General features: G+C 42.3%; 2 protein-coding genes across 2 annotated transcripts; both read right to left on the minus strand.

Annotated features, from left to right (window-relative positions):
• Positions 1–674: 674 nt before the first annotated feature.
• Positions 675–3,806, minus strand: LOC147455211 (uncharacterized). The gene is made up of 3 exons (XM_086514044.1): positions 3,670–3,806; positions 3,149–3,590; positions 675–3,040 (listed from the first exon to the last, which is right to left on the minus strand). Exons 1-3 carry the CDS (start codon positions 3,681–3,683, stop codon positions 2,501–2,503), a joined length of 996 nt encoding a protein of 331 aa, XP_086370170.1. The 5' UTR covers positions 3,684–3,806; the 3' UTR covers positions 675–2,500.
• LOC147455212 (uncharacterized) lies at positions 3,756–5,495 on the minus strand. Its single transcript, XM_086514045.1, has one exon. It carries the CDS (start codon positions 4,248–4,250, stop codon positions 3,756–3,758), a length of 495 nt encoding a protein of 164 aa, XP_086370171.1. The 5' UTR covers positions 4,251–5,495.
• Between the last annotated feature and the right edge of the window lie 16,313 nt (positions 5,496–21,808).

Raw genomic sequence — 21,808 nt, forward strand, 5'->3', positions numbered from 1 at the left:
AATTCCAACAATTGGTATCACAGCAGGTTGCGTCCTCCTGGGCTTAGTCGGCAACTGCTCCAACACCCGCCTGCTCACTTTCTTCGATGTCAGTGAGGTTTGGCGAGCGTTTGCAGGTCGACAAATTTTTGATTCGGGCTCATTTTGGCCTCTGTTTCCACTACAGGCAGGTCTGCACAGGCAATTTTATCATTTTTTGCAAAATTTCTGTCAGTGCCATTGTCTGCATAACAGGTGCCCTACAGTCTTGTAAGGTTAGTGCTATATAGAATGTTGAAAAGGGGGCAATGGGAAAACCACCAGCACACAAATTGAATGCCTCTCTATAGCCCAATGATCTGACAGCACCCCTATCCCCTATTTAACACACACCTCGATACACAATTTGCAATCTACTATTGACCAAGCTCGTACCCAACCAACCTCGACTACATGCATCCAGTTGCAAACCATACCATGGATTTGAGGCTATCACCCTTTAGAACACCCATATATCCACACATAGACCGCCCTATAGCAAACAAGTCATAGACCGGACCAAATCACTGGTTTGTATCCCTTCGACCTCAGACTTGGATCCGTTTTATTCATGCCACACTCACAAATTTTGTGTCCTTTGCACACACCAGATTCACACAGAAACCACTCAGATACATGACAAGCACTTAGGCATGAGAGAAAGAGAGAGGTAATATGCACTTCAACATAAAAATGTAGAGGTTGTGTTGAAGTCAAATCGTTTGGGTTTTATTTGGGAAGCGTACAATGATGCTTTTCAAAGAAAACGCCCTCCTTCCCTTTCTTGCATCAACCTCCCACACAAGGAGTGCTCGTAGCCTTTCCACGCCGCATGACCGACACCCCTTCAAGGCTCACGGCCATCTAGCTTTGTTCTTGGTGGCATCTGCAAGTTTCAGCCCTCTCAATCTGCAGAAACCACCACCCCTTTCTTCACCTTGGCAGCCTCCAATTTCCCTTGCCCTAGCTCCTCATGCTTGCCTGCACCTCCGTTTACAGCTCTCCAAGTTCCTGCACAGGTCGCCCTTGCAATTAACTAGCGAGCCCCTCTCCTTGTAGCTGCTTCGGCCTTCCCTCTTTTCTACATGAGCCACTGGCCGCCTTCAATCCACCTCCCCTCACTGGCCGCAGCCCTCGGCTCTGCACCCTCCTGATCCCGGTACTTGCCAACCTGCAGGTGTCCCTCCTCAGGGCAGTTCTTTGCCTTCAACACCTGCTCCTTGGTCCTCCTTTGTACCACGACCCCCCCCTATCACTGGCCGCCTCTGTGGCCTTCCTCTTGCTCACGGCCAAGCTCAACTGCTAGCCCTCCTGCAACTGACGACTCTCTTTCTTTGCAGCGCTGGCCCCTCCTGGCTGTAAGCTTCTCCGCCCGCTGTTGGCGAGCCTCCTCATGCCATGCAAACTGGCGGGCCCCCTTGCCGTGCCATCCACCTGTCTTCTTACGCCTTAGAGCACTCCAGACGTGGCGCCGCCACCCTCCTGTAATAGAGTTTATCTATTCTTTTTATAAAAAGATTGCAGTCCTCAGCTTTAACTCCTTTCTTTAAAAAAATATAGCTTGACACTGTTTCCCACACATCCCATGACTCTGATCATGGACCTACCCTTCATGAACATCTTTGACTACCGATGCTAGCTGGAAAATCCAATTAGCTAGCTTGAGCACCATCAAAACAAATTTCCAAGGCTTCATCTGCATGGCCATAAGTCAACAAAGTTCGCTCTGCAAAACAAGTTTTCTGGTGACGAGATCTCCGCCGGGAGATGTTACAACCGCCTTGACTCTAAAGTTGTAACTGCTCACCATAATTTTTAGTTGGAGAAGTGTCATTCCTCAGTATGCGAGCATCCAAAGAGATTTGGACTCGTCAAACACGAGGAAGCATTCTGCATATATTGTGGCATCATTTGAGGACGAGATCCTTCATCCCTTGGCACCTTCAAGGATCATGACCTCGCAAAGCTTCTTAACCATATCCGACCTATTAAATGTCTCATTTGGCACACATATCTCAACCATGCTAGTTGTACCTTGCATCAAATAGCCACTGAAGCACTTTTCCATCTGCTTGCAAATATCCATGTACCAGCTTTTGAGCTCTCCTTGGGCCGACCAAGTCCGGCTGCACCATCATTGCCCACCCCCTAGTTGAACATTCATGCTCAACCACAAGCTTATTTAGCTAAAATAGGATTGCATGAGAGAAAGGATATATAGTGACTACATAAGTGGTATAGAGATAGAGAGAGGAAGAAAATTAGCGGTTGTCCACTCCTCCGGGATCAAATGGAAAGCCTTGAGCTTCTCCAAGCATGGCATAGAGTCCACTTGGATTAAAAAAAAACAGTGGCCGTGTCCATCCACCTGTAAAGCATGCACGCACATTGAAGTCCCTCTTTGCACTTGTATGCCAATAGACACACCACCCTTCTAGTTCTCTATAGGATGGAGCTTTGTCACCCTGCACCCATAATCCTTTCATCCAAAATAAGCATACTTTCGAACACTTGAAGCACCGGTACCACAAGCCGCTACCATGTCATCTGCTAGAGAACTCTCCATATCATCATCTTTATCATATGAGCACTGAGACCTGCATAGTACCCCTTGCAAAGAAACCTGGAACAACATAGCTATCAACAATACAACACATAGCTTCAAAACCATGCCATTTGCTTGAGCCTGCTGCATAGGCAAGCAAACCTGTTCCCTTTGCAAACCTGTATCCAAACCCTCTGTAAATGGTTCCAAGGCCACCTTTTCATACTTAGGAGTATGACTTGCTAGAGCTTCAACCTGTTCAAATATCCCATCACCTGCTTCAACCTGTTCAAATACCCCATCACCTGCAAGGTTGGTGGCACCTTCCTTGTTGCATGGAGCCTCACTCTTATAGGTTGCACTTGTATCAGTTTCCATAGAGTCATCTGCCGAAGCTAGCTCTCCACGCCCACACACAAACTCCGAAACTTCAAAGTGCACCTCGACATGCTGGTCAAGGCAAGGTTGCCCCACCCCCTGCATAGACAAATTAACTTGAGCTACCACTACTTTTGTTCCTAGTTCCTGCAAGTCATCCTTAAAAACTTGCTCTTCAATTAAGTCGGATGCACAATCAAACCATACCTCTTCCTCCAATAGGGACTCATCATCACGAGACACAAGATAGGGCTGCTCGACTGGCCGGTTCACACAAGGCATCTCCACACTTGCACTATGCCCCTCTTTTACCTTCAAATGACTGGCAGGAAACTCGTATACATCTTGCTCCACTTCATCTACATGAAAAACATCATAACTTTCATACCTAGAAGAGATGGTTTTTGTCTCCCACATGCTATCTGTGTCCAAACTGCTGATGGAGCTATGAGAACTGTCGGACTCCTCTTCTAATCTTGCCGGTTCCTGCACCTTTGCTGTCATCCTCGTTGCTGACTCTAGAACTGACACCTCTTCTTTAAAATATTCTATCACCTTGTCCTCTTGAGGAAGCAAGCTGAGTGGCACTTTGAATATGCCTCTCTGCACCTTTTGAGCCCTTACTAGTACTTGTTCTACCTCTTCTAGCCTGGCATCAACTTCACGTGCTTTGATCAAATGCCTATCAATAAAAGAAGATGCCTATCAATAAAAGAAGGAGCTTTTACCTCTTGCTGCTCATCAATTTGTTTGGGCCTAGGTCCACTGACTGTCATGATTACTGACTACAACAATCCTGCCTCCATCTTCTTCTTCATCTTTCGACTCTTTGCTCTAGCAAATCTGACAGCTTCATCAAAGGTACTTGGATCTTCATAATCCACTCTCTCATGAACATAGGGATGCAAGCAGGATAGAAACCTTTCAAACTTAAAATATCCCGCATTGGTTGCTTGGGTAGCAGCCGCAAAATCCCCCCAATAAGCTTCAATTTATCAACAAAAGCATCGAAATTAGCTCTTACTTTCTGCTGCAAGCCTTTGAGCTTTGCATCTGCTTCCAAAGTCGACACCACCTTTCGATACCTTTGTAGAAAGTGCTCTCGAAATCCGATCCAATTCTGCTTGTGCACATCTTCTAAGACATCGAACCAAACTTTTGCTTTACCTCGCAGCACCAAAGGTAGAGTCTGGAGCTTTGCTTCATCACCTGGCCAATGCAATACTGGCATCATAAATAGCTCAAAATCGGCAATCCAATCGTCTACATCTTCATCTCCTTTGAACACCGGACCAAACTTCTGCTTCATCTTGATTCAAGAACACTTGGTCAGGAAGCAATTAGTGGGTCCTCAGTGGGGGCACCACAGATGGAAAGGGGGAAATGGGAAAACCACCAGCACACAAACTGAATGCCTTTCTATAGCCTAGTGATCTGACACCACCCCTATCCCCTATTTAACACACACCTCAATACACAATCTGCAATCTACTATTGACCAAGCTCGTACCCAACCAACCCCGACTGCATGCATCCCGTCGCAAAGCATACCATAGATTTGAGGCTATCACCCTTTAGAACACGACTATATCCACACATGGACCGCCCTATAGCAAACAAGTCATAGACTCCGACCAAATCACTGGTGTGTATCTCTTCAACCTCAGACTTGGATCCATTTTATTCATGCCACACCCACAAATTTTGTATCCTTTGCACACACAAAATTCACACAAAAACCACTCAGATACATGGCACGCACTTAGGCATGAGAGAAAGAGAGATGTAGAGGTTGTGTTGATGTCAAATCGTTTGGGTTTTATTTGGGAAGTGTACAATGACGCTTTTCAAAGAAAACGCCCTCCTTCCCTTTCTTGCATCAACCTCCACACAAGGAGTGCTCGTAGCCTTTCCACGCCCCGTGACCGGCACCCCTTCAAGGCTCACGGCCATCCAGCTTTGTTCTTGGTGGCATCTGCAAGCTTCAGCCCTCTCGATCTGCAGCAACCACCACCCCTTTCTTCACCTTGTCAGCCTCGAATTTCCCTTGCCCTGCTCATGGCCAGCACCTTGCGGCCTCCAATCCCCTCATGCTTGCCTGCAGCTCCGTTTATAGCTCTCCAAGTTCCTGCACAGGTCGCCCTTGCAATTAACTAGCGAGCCCCTCTCCTTGTAGCTGCTTACGGCCTTCCCTCTTTTCTACATGAGCCACTGGCCGCCTTCAATCCACCTCCCCTCACTGGCCGGAGCCCTCAGCTCTGCACCCTCCTGATCCCGACACTTGCCAACCTGCAGGTGTCCCTCCTCAGGGCAGTTCTTTGCCTTCAACACCTGCTCCTTGGTCCTCCTTTGTACCATGAGCCCCCCCATCACTAGCCACCTCTGTGGCCTTCGTCTTGCTCACGGCCAAGCTCAGTTGCTAGCCCTTCTGCAACTGACGGCCCTCTTTCTTTGCAGCGCTGGCCCTTCCTGGCTGTAAGCTTCTCCGCCCGCTGTTGGCGAGCCTCCTCATGCCATGCAAACTGGCGTGCCTCCTTGCCGTGCCATCCACCTGTCTTCTCACGCCTTAGAGCACTCCAGACGTGGCGCCGCCACCCTCCTGTAATAGAGTTTATCTATTCTTTTTATAAAAAGATTGTAGTCCTCAGCTTTAACTCCTTTCTTTAAAAAAATATAGCTTGACACTGTTTCCCACACGTCCCATGACTCTGAACATCGACCTACCCTTCATGAACATCTTTGACTACCGATGCTAGCTGGAAAATCCAATTAGCTAGCTTGAGCACCATCAAAACAAATTTCCAAGGCTTCATCTGCATGGCCATAAGTCAACAAAGTTCGCTCCGCAGAACAAGTTTTCTGGTGACGAGATCTCCGCCGGGAGATGTTACAACCGCCTTGACTCTAAAGTTGTAACTGCTCACCATAATTTTTAGTTGGAGAAGTGTCATTCCCCAGTATGCGAGCATCCAAAGAGATTTGGACTCGTCAAACACGAGGAAGCATTCTGCATATATTGTGGCATCATTTGAGGACGAGATCCTTCATCCCTTGGCACCTTCAAGGATCATGACCTCGCAAAGCTTCTTAACCATATCCGACCTATGAAATGTCTCATTTGGCACACATATCTCAACCATGCTAGTTGTACCTTGCATCAAATAGCCACTGAAGCACTTTGGCATCTGCTTGCAAATATCGATGTACAAGCTTTTGAGATCTCCTTGGGCCGACGAAGTCCGGGTGCACCAACATGTTGTTCCCGCTCGGTTTCTTCTCTTTTCAGGCAATTTTCACATCAGGCCCAACATTTACCATGGCTGAAAACAACACATATGTGAACACGATGTTTGCTGTTGAGGACACGTTGCTGCTGAGGACAAGTTGGATGGGGACAATTACCCTATGTGGCTTATATGATTCAACACGTTCTTGTGTCAAAGGGCGTCTAGAACATTGTGCAGGACATTGATGTATGCCTTGGTTCTATGGATCTAGGCGATGTTGAGGATGTTACAGGTCTTGCTGTAAGGATTGCTGCTATTAGAGTTGTTTTGCCTACGGCAGAACAAGCTCGTTGGGATGGAAAGGATGCGCAGGCTCATGCATTGATTGTGTTGTCTATGAAGCGCACCATTGTTCCTCACATTTTTTCAGCAAAATTTGCAAAACAAGCTTGGGATATTCTAGCAGGTATTTATGCGAGCTGCAATGAGGCTAAAATTGCTTTGCTGCGCAAAGAGCTGGAGTCGAAGATTATGCATGAGGAAGATGCTATCGACAATTTTCTTGCTGGTGTCAAGGATATCAATGAGCAACTTATTTCTGCAAATGAAGTCATTTCAGACAGTTCCCTTATGCAAATTGTTCTTGATTCCTTACTAGATTCTTACCAGACGTTTGCTAGTACTTGGAGACTTATGACCCAAGGAAATCCAGAAGTTGTCAAGTTTGATGCATTATGCACATTGCTGATGCAAGTCATTTTCCAAAAAAATAGGACTAGACAACGTGTAGTTGAACAGGCTTTTATTGCTTCTCAAAGAAAGGGTGGTAACAACAATGCAGTCACTTCTTATGGTTCTGCTACGAGTGGCAAAACTTCTGTTCCCAATGCTTCTAGTGGTAGCACTTCATCTGGCAATTTTGGTGATAAGGGCAAAAAGAAGATGCGTTGCCATTATTGTAAAGCTAATGATCACTTGATCAAGCAGTGTCCTAAGTTAAAGGCCAAAGAGGCTAAGAAGAAAGAGGATGGTTCCACTGCAAATGCTAGTTCCACTACAAATGCAGCCATTGTTGAGTCTTCTATAAAAGGAGACTGTAATGCTGACGTTGATGCAGAATGGGCTTTTAGTGCAGAGTGCACTTATAGTCCATGATGCATGCATGTGAGTTGCTGTAGATTCACATGTGTGGTATTTCAAGAGTCTTACCATGCACCGAGCGAACTTTACCGAGAAAAAGAAAAAACCGAGCGAGACCTGAAGTGCCCTTGACAAGTTCCACTCATCCTCTCTATTCACCAAAGGCCATCAATCAAGTGCTATTGAGAACCACGACATGGGAAGAGAAATGAATCCCCCTTGTTCGGTGCTCTACTCCACGTTACAGCACTAACATAGCAGGTTTATCATAAGGGACAATGAGGGACAGTGAAGGAGTGCAAACGACATCTTTTTTTTTTTTTTTTGCAAGTGAAGTTCTATACATCATGAAGCCTTGCATTGTTGTTCTACGACAACACTTCTTAGTCCTTGGAGGGTGATGTGATCCTTGTACATGTTGTACGACTACTGGATGGGAATCTTCTCAAGGAACGTGCATGTTTACACAGTGACAAGCTTATTGAGATCGCATATAGTGTCGTCTTCATTGCATTTCACTCTTTCTTGCCAAGCTTGTCGTTGAGCACCAACTCGACGATTATCTTCTCTCTCTCTTTTTTTTCTTTGAACACCAAACTTTAAACTTAGTTACATGGAAATATTATATGATAAGATTAGCACAAAGGTTAAATATCCCTCTACCCATCTCATGACACATTATGACTTACAAAATCCTTCTTAAGCAAAAGATATTCCGCCTTTCTGTGGCAATTTCTTCACTTACTTGCAATGTATATCTTTATCTATGTCTTTAAGCGAGTGTCCTACTACTTAAGATAAGAAGACCTCGTAAAGAAAGATCTAAATAAACTAACCTCTTCAAAGGAGCTATACTTCCCCAAAATCGTTTTGAAACTACAGAAGGCATAAAGAAAGTTTAGATCTAAGAATGAAACTATAAAAGCCATATCATACTGCAATTGTGTTATTGCTAACTGTCGAAGCTTCAACTCCATAACTGATCTTGCAATTGTGTTACTGCTAAGTGTCGAAGTTTCGACTCCATAACTGTATTCTTTTGGATATGCACCTTTGTATTACTCCTGGGTACTAATCTGTGATCTTGCGAGCAGCTTGAGAGAAACGGAGGGTGATCATCATCTGTTCATTATGTGTGAAGGAAATTGCATTACTTGAAATGTTGAAAGAGCCAAATGCGTACAATATACCCAGTCTCCTCCAAGCACCACATCAAAGGCAGGGACGAAATGCAGGACATGAACTTGAACGCATCAGAAGCATACTCTTGAATGCGGGAAGGGGAGATCACAAAGCCAAGCGTCATGACACTGGGCACCACGATGAGCAGCTGCTCGTAGCGTTTGCAAGCGGTGGAGGAGAAGCGCATGACGGCTCTGTCTATGGCCTGAGTTCGCACGAAATTGTGTGAAGAGTTGTTGGACAAGAAGAAAGAGGCAAGAACCCTGTTGAGGAAGGCATCAAAAGCTCAAGGTATCCAACAAGGTATCCGTCCTCGCCATACGCCAACAACAATATCCTGCTCTAGCAGGTTTCTTGAGGCTCGTAAGAGAGAGATGTTGTCCTATTGCCCTTTCTCCTGATTCCATGCGCGAGCTCGCAGATCGTGAGGCTATCCTCTCTCTCGCTCGCTCTCTCTCTCTCTCTCTCTCACACACACACACACACACACACACACACACACACACAGTCTCTCTCTCCCTTTCTCTTTGTGTCTTGCAGCGTAAGATTCCTGCATTCTGCCTCGCGAGCTTGTGGATCCCCTTGACGTAGAATCTCTGCAGCGCCGGCAACATCACACCCTACGATAATACCCCTCTCCTTGCTGCCTCCCGTCTGTTGCACCTACACTCTGACGCTGTACATGCATTCTATCACTCTTCTTCCTGTCCCAAGTATGAATGAGAAGGAACTCCCTAAGGAAGGAAAACTCATTGTGCCATAGTTGCCTATCGAAAAGCCTACCGCGCCAGTGCTACTGAGATGTTTTGAACACTCCTCGAATCCCAAATTTATTGATTTCTTAAAGGTCCCTTGGGAAAGTTTCCTACGACATTAAAATACTCTTCTTGTCCTTCCAAAGATAGACTACCTTGCCATCCTTGCTACCATTTACAAATGATGGTTTCAAATTCAAGCTTCACACCACCCATTCGGGCGTGGTTCTCATGAACACTCCAACTATCGCATCCAATTGCACCTAGACGCAATCCTTAGCATTAAAAAAATAATCCTTGCACTGCTCCACAATTTCTGCACATGGCAACTCCTGAGTAGCTCATCTCCGAGGCTTCCCATCCCCCCCGCCTCCCATAGCAGAGTATGTGCACCTCTCCTACCCCATGTGTATAGCCGTGTCCACCACCTGCAGCCCCACTTTCTACACCATCACACACACACACACACACACACACACACACACACACACACACACACACACACACACACACACACACACACACACACACACACACACACACACACACACACACACACACACACCTGCTTTGAGTGTGACCTAGACCACCCACATGCCCGTCGTGATTTGGGATTGTGAGGAAGGTCGACACAGCCAGTGAACTACGTCAAGCCCATTGTGGAACATTATCATCAATTGTTCTCTTCTCAGTGGCCAAAGATAGTGTTATTGGTGTTTACAATATGGTGGATAATTTTTTCAAGTTTCCTATAATACCTATTGCATTCTGTTATCCTAGTTAACTTAAACAAGTATGCATTTTGTATCAAGTTTTTGACACACTCGCTCGGAAAAATGTGTTGCTCGGTTTTTTTCGCTCGAAATGTGGATCCCCCCGTATTTCAACGGTGGTGCTACAAAGCACATTACCTCACATCATGAATTGTTCACCTCTCTCGAGTCTGTCCCTCATGGGAATTCAGTCACTTGTGCCAACAATGCCTCTTATCCGGTTCAGGGAGTTAGAAAGATTGTGCTTACTGCTGCAAATGGCACTTCTTTCACACTTGTTGATGCACTTTATGTACCTGGAATTAAGAAGAATCTCTTGTTTGCATCCGCACTTGCTAGACTTGGACTTGTAGTCAAATTTGTGGATGACAGATGTACAGTTCATGATATCAGTTTTGGTGATGAAATTGTTGCATCTGGCCTTTTGTGCCGTGGGCTGTATAAGCTCACTTTGTATGACAAGTGTGGACAAAATTTTGCAAATGCAATTGCAGATTCAAGGGCTATTTCAGATGCAAAACTTTGGCATGCACGTTTTGGTCATCTGAATTTTGCCAGTTTGCTGCGTTTGCAGAAATCTGATATGGTTGCTTCTTTGCTGCCTCTTGAAGCACGTATCAAACATGTTTGTGAAGGCTATATTCTGGGTAAAATGCAGCATTCTAAGTTTCCAAAGGATGGTTCAATTAGGGCCACATGAAGGTTGCAGCTTGTGCATAGTGATGTTTGTTGGCCCATGCAAACTCCATCCTTGGGCTTGTGTCCACAAGTGGTTTTTGTTTCATGCTTGGCAGTTCATGTATATCATGGTTGAGCAAGAAGAAACCTACTGTGGCCACTTTGAGTTGTGAGGCTGAGTACATGGCAGTCTTCACAGCTACGGTTGAGTGTGTATGGCTCAGACGCCTTATGGCTGATTTGGGTGTTGGACAGGACACTGCCAACACTATCTACAATGACAGTTAGAGCGCATTGGCAATTGCGAGGAACCCAGTTTTTCCTCGGGGGGTTCACTATGTGTAAAACTACCATATCATGCGTGTTCAAGACAAGTTTGTAAAACCCCTTATCTGTGAATTTTGTTAGGAATATAATGTACCCTTTTCTTTTAAAATGCGTATTTTTTTTCAAATTTGAAAATATAATGCTGTTCTGTATATATATTTCTGTAAGTTTCAAGAACTTTAAATACCATTCTATTGAACTCACGTGATAGGTTACATTTTTTATTAGGTGATGTCCCCGGAGTTTTTCATGCTCGCAAAAAGCACATTGAGGTGCATTACCACTATGTCAGGGAGAGGCTCTCAACAGGAGAGATCAGCTTGGCTTATGTGCCAACACAGGACAACCTTGCAGATCTTTTCACAAAGGCATTCTCTTGTGAGAAGCTCGAAGATTTCTGCAAAGCTTTGGGCTTGCTCCCCTTTGTGGACTGATCATGTCCATAGGGCATGGCACTTCCCTTTACTCATGTGCCAGCTCTCATTCACCGCATCACTTTAGGGGGGATTTGTTACCATATACATGTGGTAGCGATGTGTGTGAACACACTAGCACCGCCGCCGGGGCATTTTTCCCCTCTTTAGGAGGTCTTTTGCCCCGTGCATTCTATATACGCCTATCACTCTAGGGCTATCTATCTTTCCATTGCACACTAAGTAACACACTCTCTATTGTGTGCCTTGAGCTTGCTTTGTCTTCTCCAAGCTATGTGCGTTTCTCTGCAACCCTAATTCCAACACTATTGACCATCTTGGCACTCTTCTTAATGTTGTTTCTTTTTTAAATGTGATAAAAATTGATCGTGGTGTCCTGAGACATGGCACCACTGCTAAGGAAATGAGTACCTAAACCACTATGAATAGAGTTGTGTCCTGAGACATGGCACCACTGCCAAGGAAATGAGTACCTAAACCACTATGAATAGAGTTGGGTCCGATAGAGTTGCCTTAGGTAGGTTAGTAGGTAGGATAGATTAGAAGAAGAGGCGATCAGGGTCTCCTTGGCCTTTGTTTTATTTTGTTGTGGTGAGTTTCTTGCCGCAAGAGTGTTGACAATTAATGTAAGTGTTTCCGATAGGGTTAGAGCTTGGTGCAAGGCTTCATTGGTTGTTAGAGTGGTGAAATTTGCACTAGGCAAGAAAAACGCAAGAAAATGGAATTTTTTTTTAGAGTTCATGTAGTTGTTTGTTGAGTATTTTGAGCTTATTTCTAAGTTGATTTCTTTCACCTTAGGAGTAGAGTAAGTAGACAAGGTCCAACAAGGACTCTCATCATTCGGGATCTGCATAGTACTGAAGAGATCTTTTGTGTCTAGATCTCAAATTGGTGAAAGCTCAAAGAAGGATAGTGCATCTTTGTAAAATTGTGATTTAGGGCATGGATCAAATTTACTAGAGTGTGTGCATGCATGACCAAAATTAGGTTTTGCAAAAAAATGGGTCATCAATCTCTATGAGATAAAGTTGCAATTTTCTCCTGCAGAGTTGAGCTAGAGAAAACTATGAACTTGTGATTTGACTAGTGTGTTTGAAATGCTTGACTAAGCACATGCATAAAAATTAGTTGCAAGTTGATCGCTACATTGTGAGAAAAAGTTAGTCGAATTGGTGTCAAAAGGACTAACTCCTTATTGACTCCAACCTACAAGGCTAAAACAAGGTACAGGCTGGTAGTTGTGACTAAAAAGAGTGGTATAAAGACCATAGATCTAGAAAAAGGTAAAAAGTGCATTCTTGGGTGCACCCTAGAAAACATCGTGATTTTTTCTCTTTTTTCAAAAGAATTTTACAAGATCGAGGTCATACATTCACCTTAGTCCAAGAAAGCCGTCCATCAAGTCAAAATTGAATTTGGGTATCAAAAGTGAGTGTAGAGCCAAACGTTGGCTTCTAGACTTGAAAAGGTGCTAAAATTGTGAATTGAGGATAAATCAGATATCCAAGGAGGGTGAAAGTTGGTAAATATACTCTTGAAGGAGGGTAGAATACCTCGGAGTCGACCAAAGTTGAAAAAAGTGCCAAATGCATGAAGGAGAGAAGAAATCACATTTTTTTTTTGTTTTCTACTAGAAAGGGAAATTTTGGCTAAGTTTTATACCAAGACTCTATCTTGAGGTAAGAATCACACCCATTGAGTTGAAATTGCATCTGAGCATTTTTCCAGCCATGGTGGGAAAAAATCACAATTTTCTCCTGATTTTTTGCTATCTCAATCATTTTGGACCAACATTTGCACCATAGGGAGACCTCGATGCAAGGAACACATCCATGGAGTCAAATCTTGAATTAAGTTTGTGTGCATGAGATTAGACCAATTTCTAGTCAGGAAGTGGACTAAGAGTGGAATAAGTGACCATTTGAGAATATCACAAAAGTCTAAACACTAGATTGTTGCATGAATGAGTTTTTGGGAGAGTGTGGTATGTCTGTGAGAGAGTTGAATAAAAAATAACCACAAAAGCTAGCAATCAGGAGAAAAGATCAATTTTCTCCCCCAAAGAGCTGGGAGCACCAATTTTTGACAAAATTTGGGTCCACACACTTAAGAGAGATCTGTATAGCATTAGTGGGCCCTAAAATCAAGGAAATTGAAGTCTTGTGGTCTGCTAAAGTTTTGTAGAGACCATTTTCTAGGCTTGACATAACTCCATCAGTGATCCATTTGTGTTGAGTCTTGTACATGCAAGGAGATTAGTGCACAAGGGGAGTTGAAGCACGGTAGAAGTTTCGAGGGATCCAAAAAAATTCAGGTAATAGGTCAAGTTTCAAATTCCCATATTGCTTATGTTCTTGAGACTCTCTTGAAATCAGGAGCTTGGTACATGTCAAGTGTCAGACTATTGATGCTTGATCAAGCGTCAGACTACTTGCTCGAGTGAGTCATGGGTTTACTAAAGAGATAGTCAATGAAGTTAACTTAAAATACTTATCGACTATTCAAGAAGATGTAGTCTTTGAATCTTCTTTTGAACAAGCTTTCATTATCCTATGGATGAGAGAGCATTAGAGATGAGCTATCATAATGAGAGATATGGAGGTGGTACCTCAAGGAAACCAAAAATCCCACTGACCATGCAACTATATTATCACTAATGATAAGGGAGCAAGAACTTATGTAGACATCCATCATAAGATATATGGTCGTGAAAACTTAGGAAACCCTGAGTTTTGAGGGCAAGTTGAGATTGTCAACAATGGAGACCGATACATTGATGAGAGAGGGGTTGCCTATCTTAGGATCGATAATCCTATTTTCGATACAATGGGTATGATTGGGAACAAAGACACCTCCTCTGGATGTGGAGAATGATTTGAGAGCTAGATTTGTAGCTATTAAAGATCTTGAGAGAGTGCTTGTAGATGATCCTAGAGTGGGGTTATACAGATTAATGACCAAAGAAGGGGAAAACTATTACATTAGGGAAGACGTGAACCCTATGGAACTTACGGACATCAAGAAGATGCACATGTACGTCTACCACTTTTTTGAAATGAGAAAGTGACCTATTCTACTAGACAAAAAAGGGCATGCTTATAGATATAAGTATATGACAGGCATGGAAAAGGTTTTTTGTTGAGGAGAACCTTTTTTGTCATTTATTTAAATCACATGGCCCATTAAAATCCAATTGAGAAAGAAGCAAGTTTTACGGACAGGGTCACAAAGATTCCATCCCATGTAGAAGTTACCCGTAGGACAAGATCGAGAGCACGCTCTAGATCCTTGGATGAGAAGGAGTCACTGGTCAAAACTAAAGTCTATGAGAGGTCTCTATATTATCATTACACGATCATCTATGCCACACCATACTAAGCAAGTAATGCCAAATGCGACTATGAGAGAAGTATCGAGAGTTACACCAAGAATGTCAGCAGCTCCCTATGAGGAAGCCTTTTTAGAAGCTCTAAGAATGATGAGATAGTATTTCCTTGAGCCGAGGCTCATGCATCCGTCCCAAGTTACAAAAAGCATGGCATCAAAGTTCAACGGATCAGGGGATTTCCATGCACACTCAACATCATTCAAGCAGGTATTGAGAGTTGAGTATGTTACAAATTTCCGCATCCACTTTGAAGGTTTTGGGTTAACCTTGGAAGGTTGTTTCCAACCTCTAAAGAAGGAAGACTATGATAACATAGAAGCACTATTATAGAATTTTGTAGGGGAGTTTCCCATGAAAGGAATCAAACACAATACGGTCTCAAAGATTCATTCTTTCAAGTAGCAAGACGGTGAAAAAGTACAAGAGGTCGCCTTGCAATTCAAGAAATATTTTGAGAGGTTTCCACCACATGAGAAACCTTAGAAATACTTTCAAGTAGTGTTGTTCATTGAGGGGCATAAGAACGAGCACCTCAAGAAGGATTTGCACTTGAAAAAATGCATGACATTGGATGAGGTCACAAAAGAAGATGTTTACCTAGTAGACAATTGTCGAATCTATGGAGAAGTATCACAGGATGTGGATACTGTCTCAACAAATTCTTATTTTGTAGCTAGTGGATCAGGTATGGCTAAAATGGTACCCACTACAACAGATACCTCTTGTGGTTAGAATGGGATAGAAACTAGGAATCCAAAACCAAAGAGTACCATTGTTGAGGTGATTCTTGACATGTGGAGGAAGTCATCCGAACAATGCTCCATGTTGTTGCAGCCATATCCTCAGCAAAAGTGGTGTGCCTTTGACAACAAGTGGAAAAAACATACAACTGAGGAATGCTACTATAATTGAGGACAAGCTAGGAAAAGGCCTTATCAGCTTAACCCTTAGTACCAATCAAGCATGCTAGTAAATACTCAGTATCAACAAAACAGACCAGTACCACCACTGTCAAGGCATACAACAGGGCTAGCAAACCCACAACCAGGAGTAGAGACGCCAAGACTAGTGTTAGGCCATCAACCGCCACTGCCATGTGAAGACTAGGCAATAGTGAGATATGTGTATCCATATTAGTACCTTGAGGAGAATGCTCTCTTGCTAGTACAAATTTATTACGCAGAAAAAAAAACTACAAATCCCACCATCCGAGTGATCCTTATTCATCAAGGGTCATGGAATCATATGAGAAAGAGACTGATGGTTCGTCCTCTAGTAATCCCCAATCGATAGGGCAATGTATCTCATAGTGAGGGGTTTACCCTCAATCAAGGAACACTAATGCTCATAGATAATTAGGGTGATGCTAAACCGAACGCATATCCCCAAAGACCCTATGCTCAACAACCTAAACGACAAAGAACTTTTGAACCTTGCTTTAAGTGTCATGGAGACCATTTAGCTAGAGATTGCCCTAATTACCAACTAAATGATGTAGTAACACTCCTCAAATGAAGAAGTGTGATGGTGGATATTGTGGTGAATGTGAAATTAAACATCTATACCCGAATTTCCCTCAAAATCTATACAAAGGGGGAAAAGTGACGATGAAAATTGTTGAGGTCTTGCCTTCTTTAGGTGGGTCGGATTTGGAGACAAAACTACCATTGAAAGCGGTAACAAGAGTGCGAGCAAAATAGAAAGGGATAGGTGAGAAAGTTGGTAGTGACTCTAACAAATTTTTTAGTGTGAAATCAATCAAGAAAGCCACGAGGGATAGAGTTAGACCCCAGTACCATAGGAAGCTAAAGGCTATTACGGTTGAGTTGTCACAAGCTCAAGAGAAATCACAGTAACCAACAAAACCCTCATCAAGTGCCATGCTAAAGGAAGTACCTGATACTGAATAAAAGCAAAGCAAAGCAAAGCCAAAGGAAGTTAGCTCAAGCGGTTTGGTCCTAATCCAAAGGAGCAATCAAAACAACTAACAAAACCCTCATGTAATGACATGCTAAAGTAAGTATTGAGATTGAACAAAAGCAGAGAAAAGCCAAAGGAAGCTATCCTAGGTGGTTCGCCCCTAATTGACAAGAAATTTGAGCCATTTAAAGTAATTTTAAAGGCATATGAAGCTAAACTAGACAACAAACACACAATGGAACATAGGTGGATGACTTATCCTAATGTAAATGGGAATAACTTAAGTTAGAGATGTGCAAGAAATTGATTGAGACTACTCAAGTTCTCATGGAACCTCCATCATCTATGTTTGTCTAAGCTAGGATAATACCTCAACCATCTATAGACCTTAAAGAGACAAATGAGGGAAGAGAATGATCTAAGTGAGTAAAGCTAGTCAAAGAGTGTGTAGCATAGTGACTGGCAACGTACTAAGAAACCACTTATGTTGATAACTAGATGTACCCTCAATTTGTCTTAGTTTGAATTTCAAATTATGTGTCCAATCAACCTGCACTCTAGCTACTTGTCCAATTCTGACCCATCCAAAGCTGGTATAAATCAACCCTTGACTTGCTCCAAATCAGCCCTTATCTATGACCGGCTTGATGCAAAATTTAATGTGTGACCTAATAAAAAACTTCCCTAAAATTCATTCGAGCTGTAGTGGACAATAGTGACCACTCGTTACAAGTAACCAAGCGGATTAGTCCCCCCCCCCCCCCCCCCCCCCCCCCCCCCCCACCCCCCAAATATTTACCCCCCTCCCTTGTTTTTAAGCTTGGGAGATAAATTATTGGGGGCCTTCCCCTAACTTATACGCTTATGTAACTTGTAAAAAATCCCCCCTCCCCTGCACCTACGTTGTGCGGTAAGTTTTTCATGGTGAATCCCCCGAGAGAGCATTACATATGATTCTATTTACCAAAATACCACCTACCGTGCCAGAGGTCTAGGGCAATTGGCTTGAGGAACTTTGGGATGTAGTAAAAAGTGATAGAGATAAGAATCAAGCATGGGAATCATCACTCATAGTGGAAGTCAACCTCGACAAAGGCATGATGGATGCCAATGTGCAATCCATGTATGGCAACCAAGGAATAGAGAAATCAAAGGATAGTCGAGAGGAAATCCTTAGGAGTTTCCTTCTTACTTAGGATCATCTGAGGAGAGACCTGACATTATGATCCTACCATCACAGCAAGGAATAGAGAAATCAGAGGATAGTCGAGAGGAAATCCTTAGGAGTTTCCTTCTTAATTAGGACCATCTAAGGAGAGACCTGACATTATGATCCTACCATCATAGCAAGGGGCCCTCAAGCCAATCATAGATTCTCATGGGTTTCAAGAACTCATGTCAACACCCATGAGATGTATGCTAATGGTAGCCAAGCTACTAAAGGTCAAACCTCAAATGTGGAGGGATATCAAAAAATATATTGAGAAAATGGGAATCAAAAACCCACTCAAAAACCTAGCTCAAGAAATGCAGGCCAACCCAAAAAGGATGCGAAGCTAGTTCCTATAGACAAAGTTGGATATTATTGCGAAGGTGAAGAGGGGAACACCACATTTTTCATAGAGTGTCAAGGAATATAAATCGTTGCTATTTTGGATAGCAGTACAGGGTTTGCCATTGCCATCAAATTAATATGGAAAATGATGCCTATTGGAGTCTCGGAGCAGGTAGTGATGACTTCTTGTGGGATTGAGTATGAACATACACTTGCAGTGGTAGATTTTGGTATTGAGAATAACTATGTTGTTATTCTAGGAAGACCATTCATGTGCAAACTAAAGATGGTTTAAGAATAGGGCTATGATTATATCTACTTGCACCACATGCAAACCACCACATGCATCAATTTAAGCAACCACAGTTATATAGAAGTGCAAAAAAATCCTATAGAGGTATTTGATTCAGCTACAGCTGCAAAATCTAGAGTGTCTACATGTTTGAAATTCAAAGCTCATCTATGGATGTGTGGAGCTTCGGATTGTGATGGTATTGTAAAAGAAGAGTGTAAGTGAGATAGACCATTCAAAGATTTTGACTATATGCCTGAACCTTTTCCTGAAGAAAGAATGGAACCCTTGGAGTGGACTCAAATTTTGACCACCTTAGATGTGTGTGCCAATGAGATCACACTTACCAAGTTATGTGACGAGAATGGCCTAGACTTTGTCCCATTTTGCATGATAAGCATGACCTACGAAAAAGACAATCAAGAAAAGACCACAGATAATGAAGTGACGCTAGGATTAGAGACTGAAATGCAATTTTTGCATATCTAGGACGAGATTTCTATTCAAGATCTCACCATGGAAAATGACTCGGACAATATTCTAGACAAGAATAAGGAGTCAAGTGACAAGTGTTGCTATGACACAATAGACACTTATCAAATCTAGACTTTTGTGCAGACAATGAAAAATTAGAAGGTTACAAAAGTGATCCAAAAACAAAATTTGGCAAATTCTCTGTTTTGTTTTCCCAAATAAAAAACCTAGAAGACAACAAAAATACAAGAACAAACAAACGATAAGGGGGTAAGAAACAACCGAATTACATGCATTGAGATGGAAAACATTCATAATTGAGGCTGGTGGGAGCTCATGATTGCATAAAAGGCAAAGTGACCAAAAAACTCTCAACATCTCCATAGTCGAGTGATTCAAAACCAAAAAATGACAAAAGGTGAAACCTCCCAAAGATGTGTCTAAGAAAGTTGAAGTTGCTAGCGAGCCTCGATGGACAAAAGTTGAGCAAAAAAAGAAATATAGTGAGCTGAAATGGACATTGAAAGAGGTGTGGACAACAAAGATTGAAAGTGAAAACAAAAATAGTGAAGAGTTAGAAAAGGGTAGATTGAGTGTACCATACCATTACAAAAAGTACACTATTCATGATTGCAAGATCATTGACAAGCAGCCAATAAGAGAGAAAGCTAAACCAGGAAAATCCTATGATAGACCTAAGGATGCTAAAAGGATAGATCTAGCAGAGCCAGAGAAAGAGCTCAAATCTAGAAAATCTTATGATAGACCTAAGGAGGCTAAAAGGGTAGATCTAGTAGAGCCAGGGAAAGAGCCAAAATCTTCTTTTATTGCTATGGATCTATCTCTACATGAAGAGTTAGAAAAGGGCAGATTGAGTGTACCATCCCATTACAAAAAGTACATTATTTATGATTGCAAGATCATTGACAAGCATCCAATTAGAGAGAAAGTTGAACCAGGAAAATCTTATGATAGACCTAAGGATGCTAAAAGGATAGATCTAGCAGAGCCAAGGGAAGAGCCTAAATCTGCTTTTATTGCTATGGATCCATCTCTAGATGAAGAGGAATTATTATTGATTCAGATGCTCAAAGACTATAAGGATATGTGTTCCTGGTCTTATAAGGACTTGAAGGGGGTTGATTTTGCCATATGCCAACATGCAATCCCTTTAAAGTCTGATGCTAAGCCAAGCAAGCAACGTTCTTATACTTACAATGAAACCCTCATGAAGAAGATCAAAGAAGATATTGATAAGCTGAAGGAAGATGAATTGATTTATGAAATCGAGCACACAAATTTGGTATTCCCAATTTTGGTGGTACCCAAGAAGAATAGCAAGTTGAGAGAGTGCGTAGTGGATTATTTAAACCCGGTTCCTTTTCTTGCAAACATGTCCAAAACCAAGATAAAAGCTATAAAATTGAAGCACAATCATATGAATTGATTGGAAGCCAACTGTACAAGAATTGCAAAGATAATCAACACAAACTTTATGCATCAAAAAATGAATACTTGCCAATCTTGCAAGAAGCACATTCAAGGCAAGCAAGAGGTCATTTGTTTAATTTAAAAATGGCTATGGCTATAATGTTTGCTGGAATTTGGTGGCCAACACTCTTCATGGATATTGATTCATACGTGAGGCGGTGTGATGAATGACAAAGAACAAAAATTTCACTTAAGAACGATGAAATAGCTATGAGACCAATGATAGGACCATGGGTGTTTGCCAAGTGGGGCTTGAAGTTCAAAGGTCCCATAGCACCTTTTGCTTACAAGACTCATGCGGAGTATATTATAGTAGCCACAGACTACTTAACCAAATGGATTGAGGCCAAAGCTACATAAAAAAGTCATGCATGCAACACATCACAATTCTTGTACAAAAATGTTTTCACACGGTATAGTTTGCCTATTGAGATTGTTAGTGATAGGTGAACACATTTTGTTCATGAAGTCATTGATGAGTTCACGGCCATACATATAAAATCAGCCCTGTATCACCCACAGGCTAATGGCCAAGCTGAAAGTACCAAACAAAGTCTTGTGCGCAGTTTAAACCAAGATTGTAAATAAGAATAGGTTTCATTCTGATCAAAAGCTACACTCTGTTGTTTGAGCCTATAGAGTTACATACAAGAATGTTCTTGGGACTACACCTTATAACATGGTGTTTGGACTTAATCCTATTTCACCCATATATATTTTTTATTTCAACCTTGAGTGTAACAAACAAACGTGAATGGACTAGACAAGAATGGCCTGACCATTTGGATGACCTAGAAAAGGTGGATGAAATTAGGTTAAGGGTATTTGTCGTAATATATGCCCAAAAACAACGCATAAAAGAGTTTCATGACAATCATATGAAGTCTAAAATTTTTTCTCTAGGAGATTATGTGCTTGTTTACACTCTTAAGAATAAAACAAAGAAACTAAAAAAGCGAGGAATGGGACCATTTTGTGATTCATTCTATATCACCAAGTGAGGCCATTAATCTTGCTACATTTGATGGATAGGAAATTCCCAATTGGATCAATGGCTGTAGGTTAAAGAAATATCACTTGCCACTGACTCAAGAGATGCTTAAAAGGACACATGTTGTGAGAAATAGAAAAGAAAATCAAGAAGCGAGAGAATGGGTAGCAAATAATAATTAGAGAAGATAATACTTTGAAACGCGAAAGACTATGCGGATTCATCAATTTACAAGCATAA

The sequence above is a fragment of the Adiantum capillus-veneris genome, chromosome 6 (assembly GCF_014529385.1).
Source record: "Adiantum capillus-veneris isolate H3 chromosome 6, ASM1452938v2, whole genome shotgun sequence".
Taxonomy (NCBI): Eukaryota; Viridiplantae; Streptophyta; class Polypodiopsida; order Polypodiales; family Pteridaceae; genus Adiantum; species Adiantum capillus-veneris.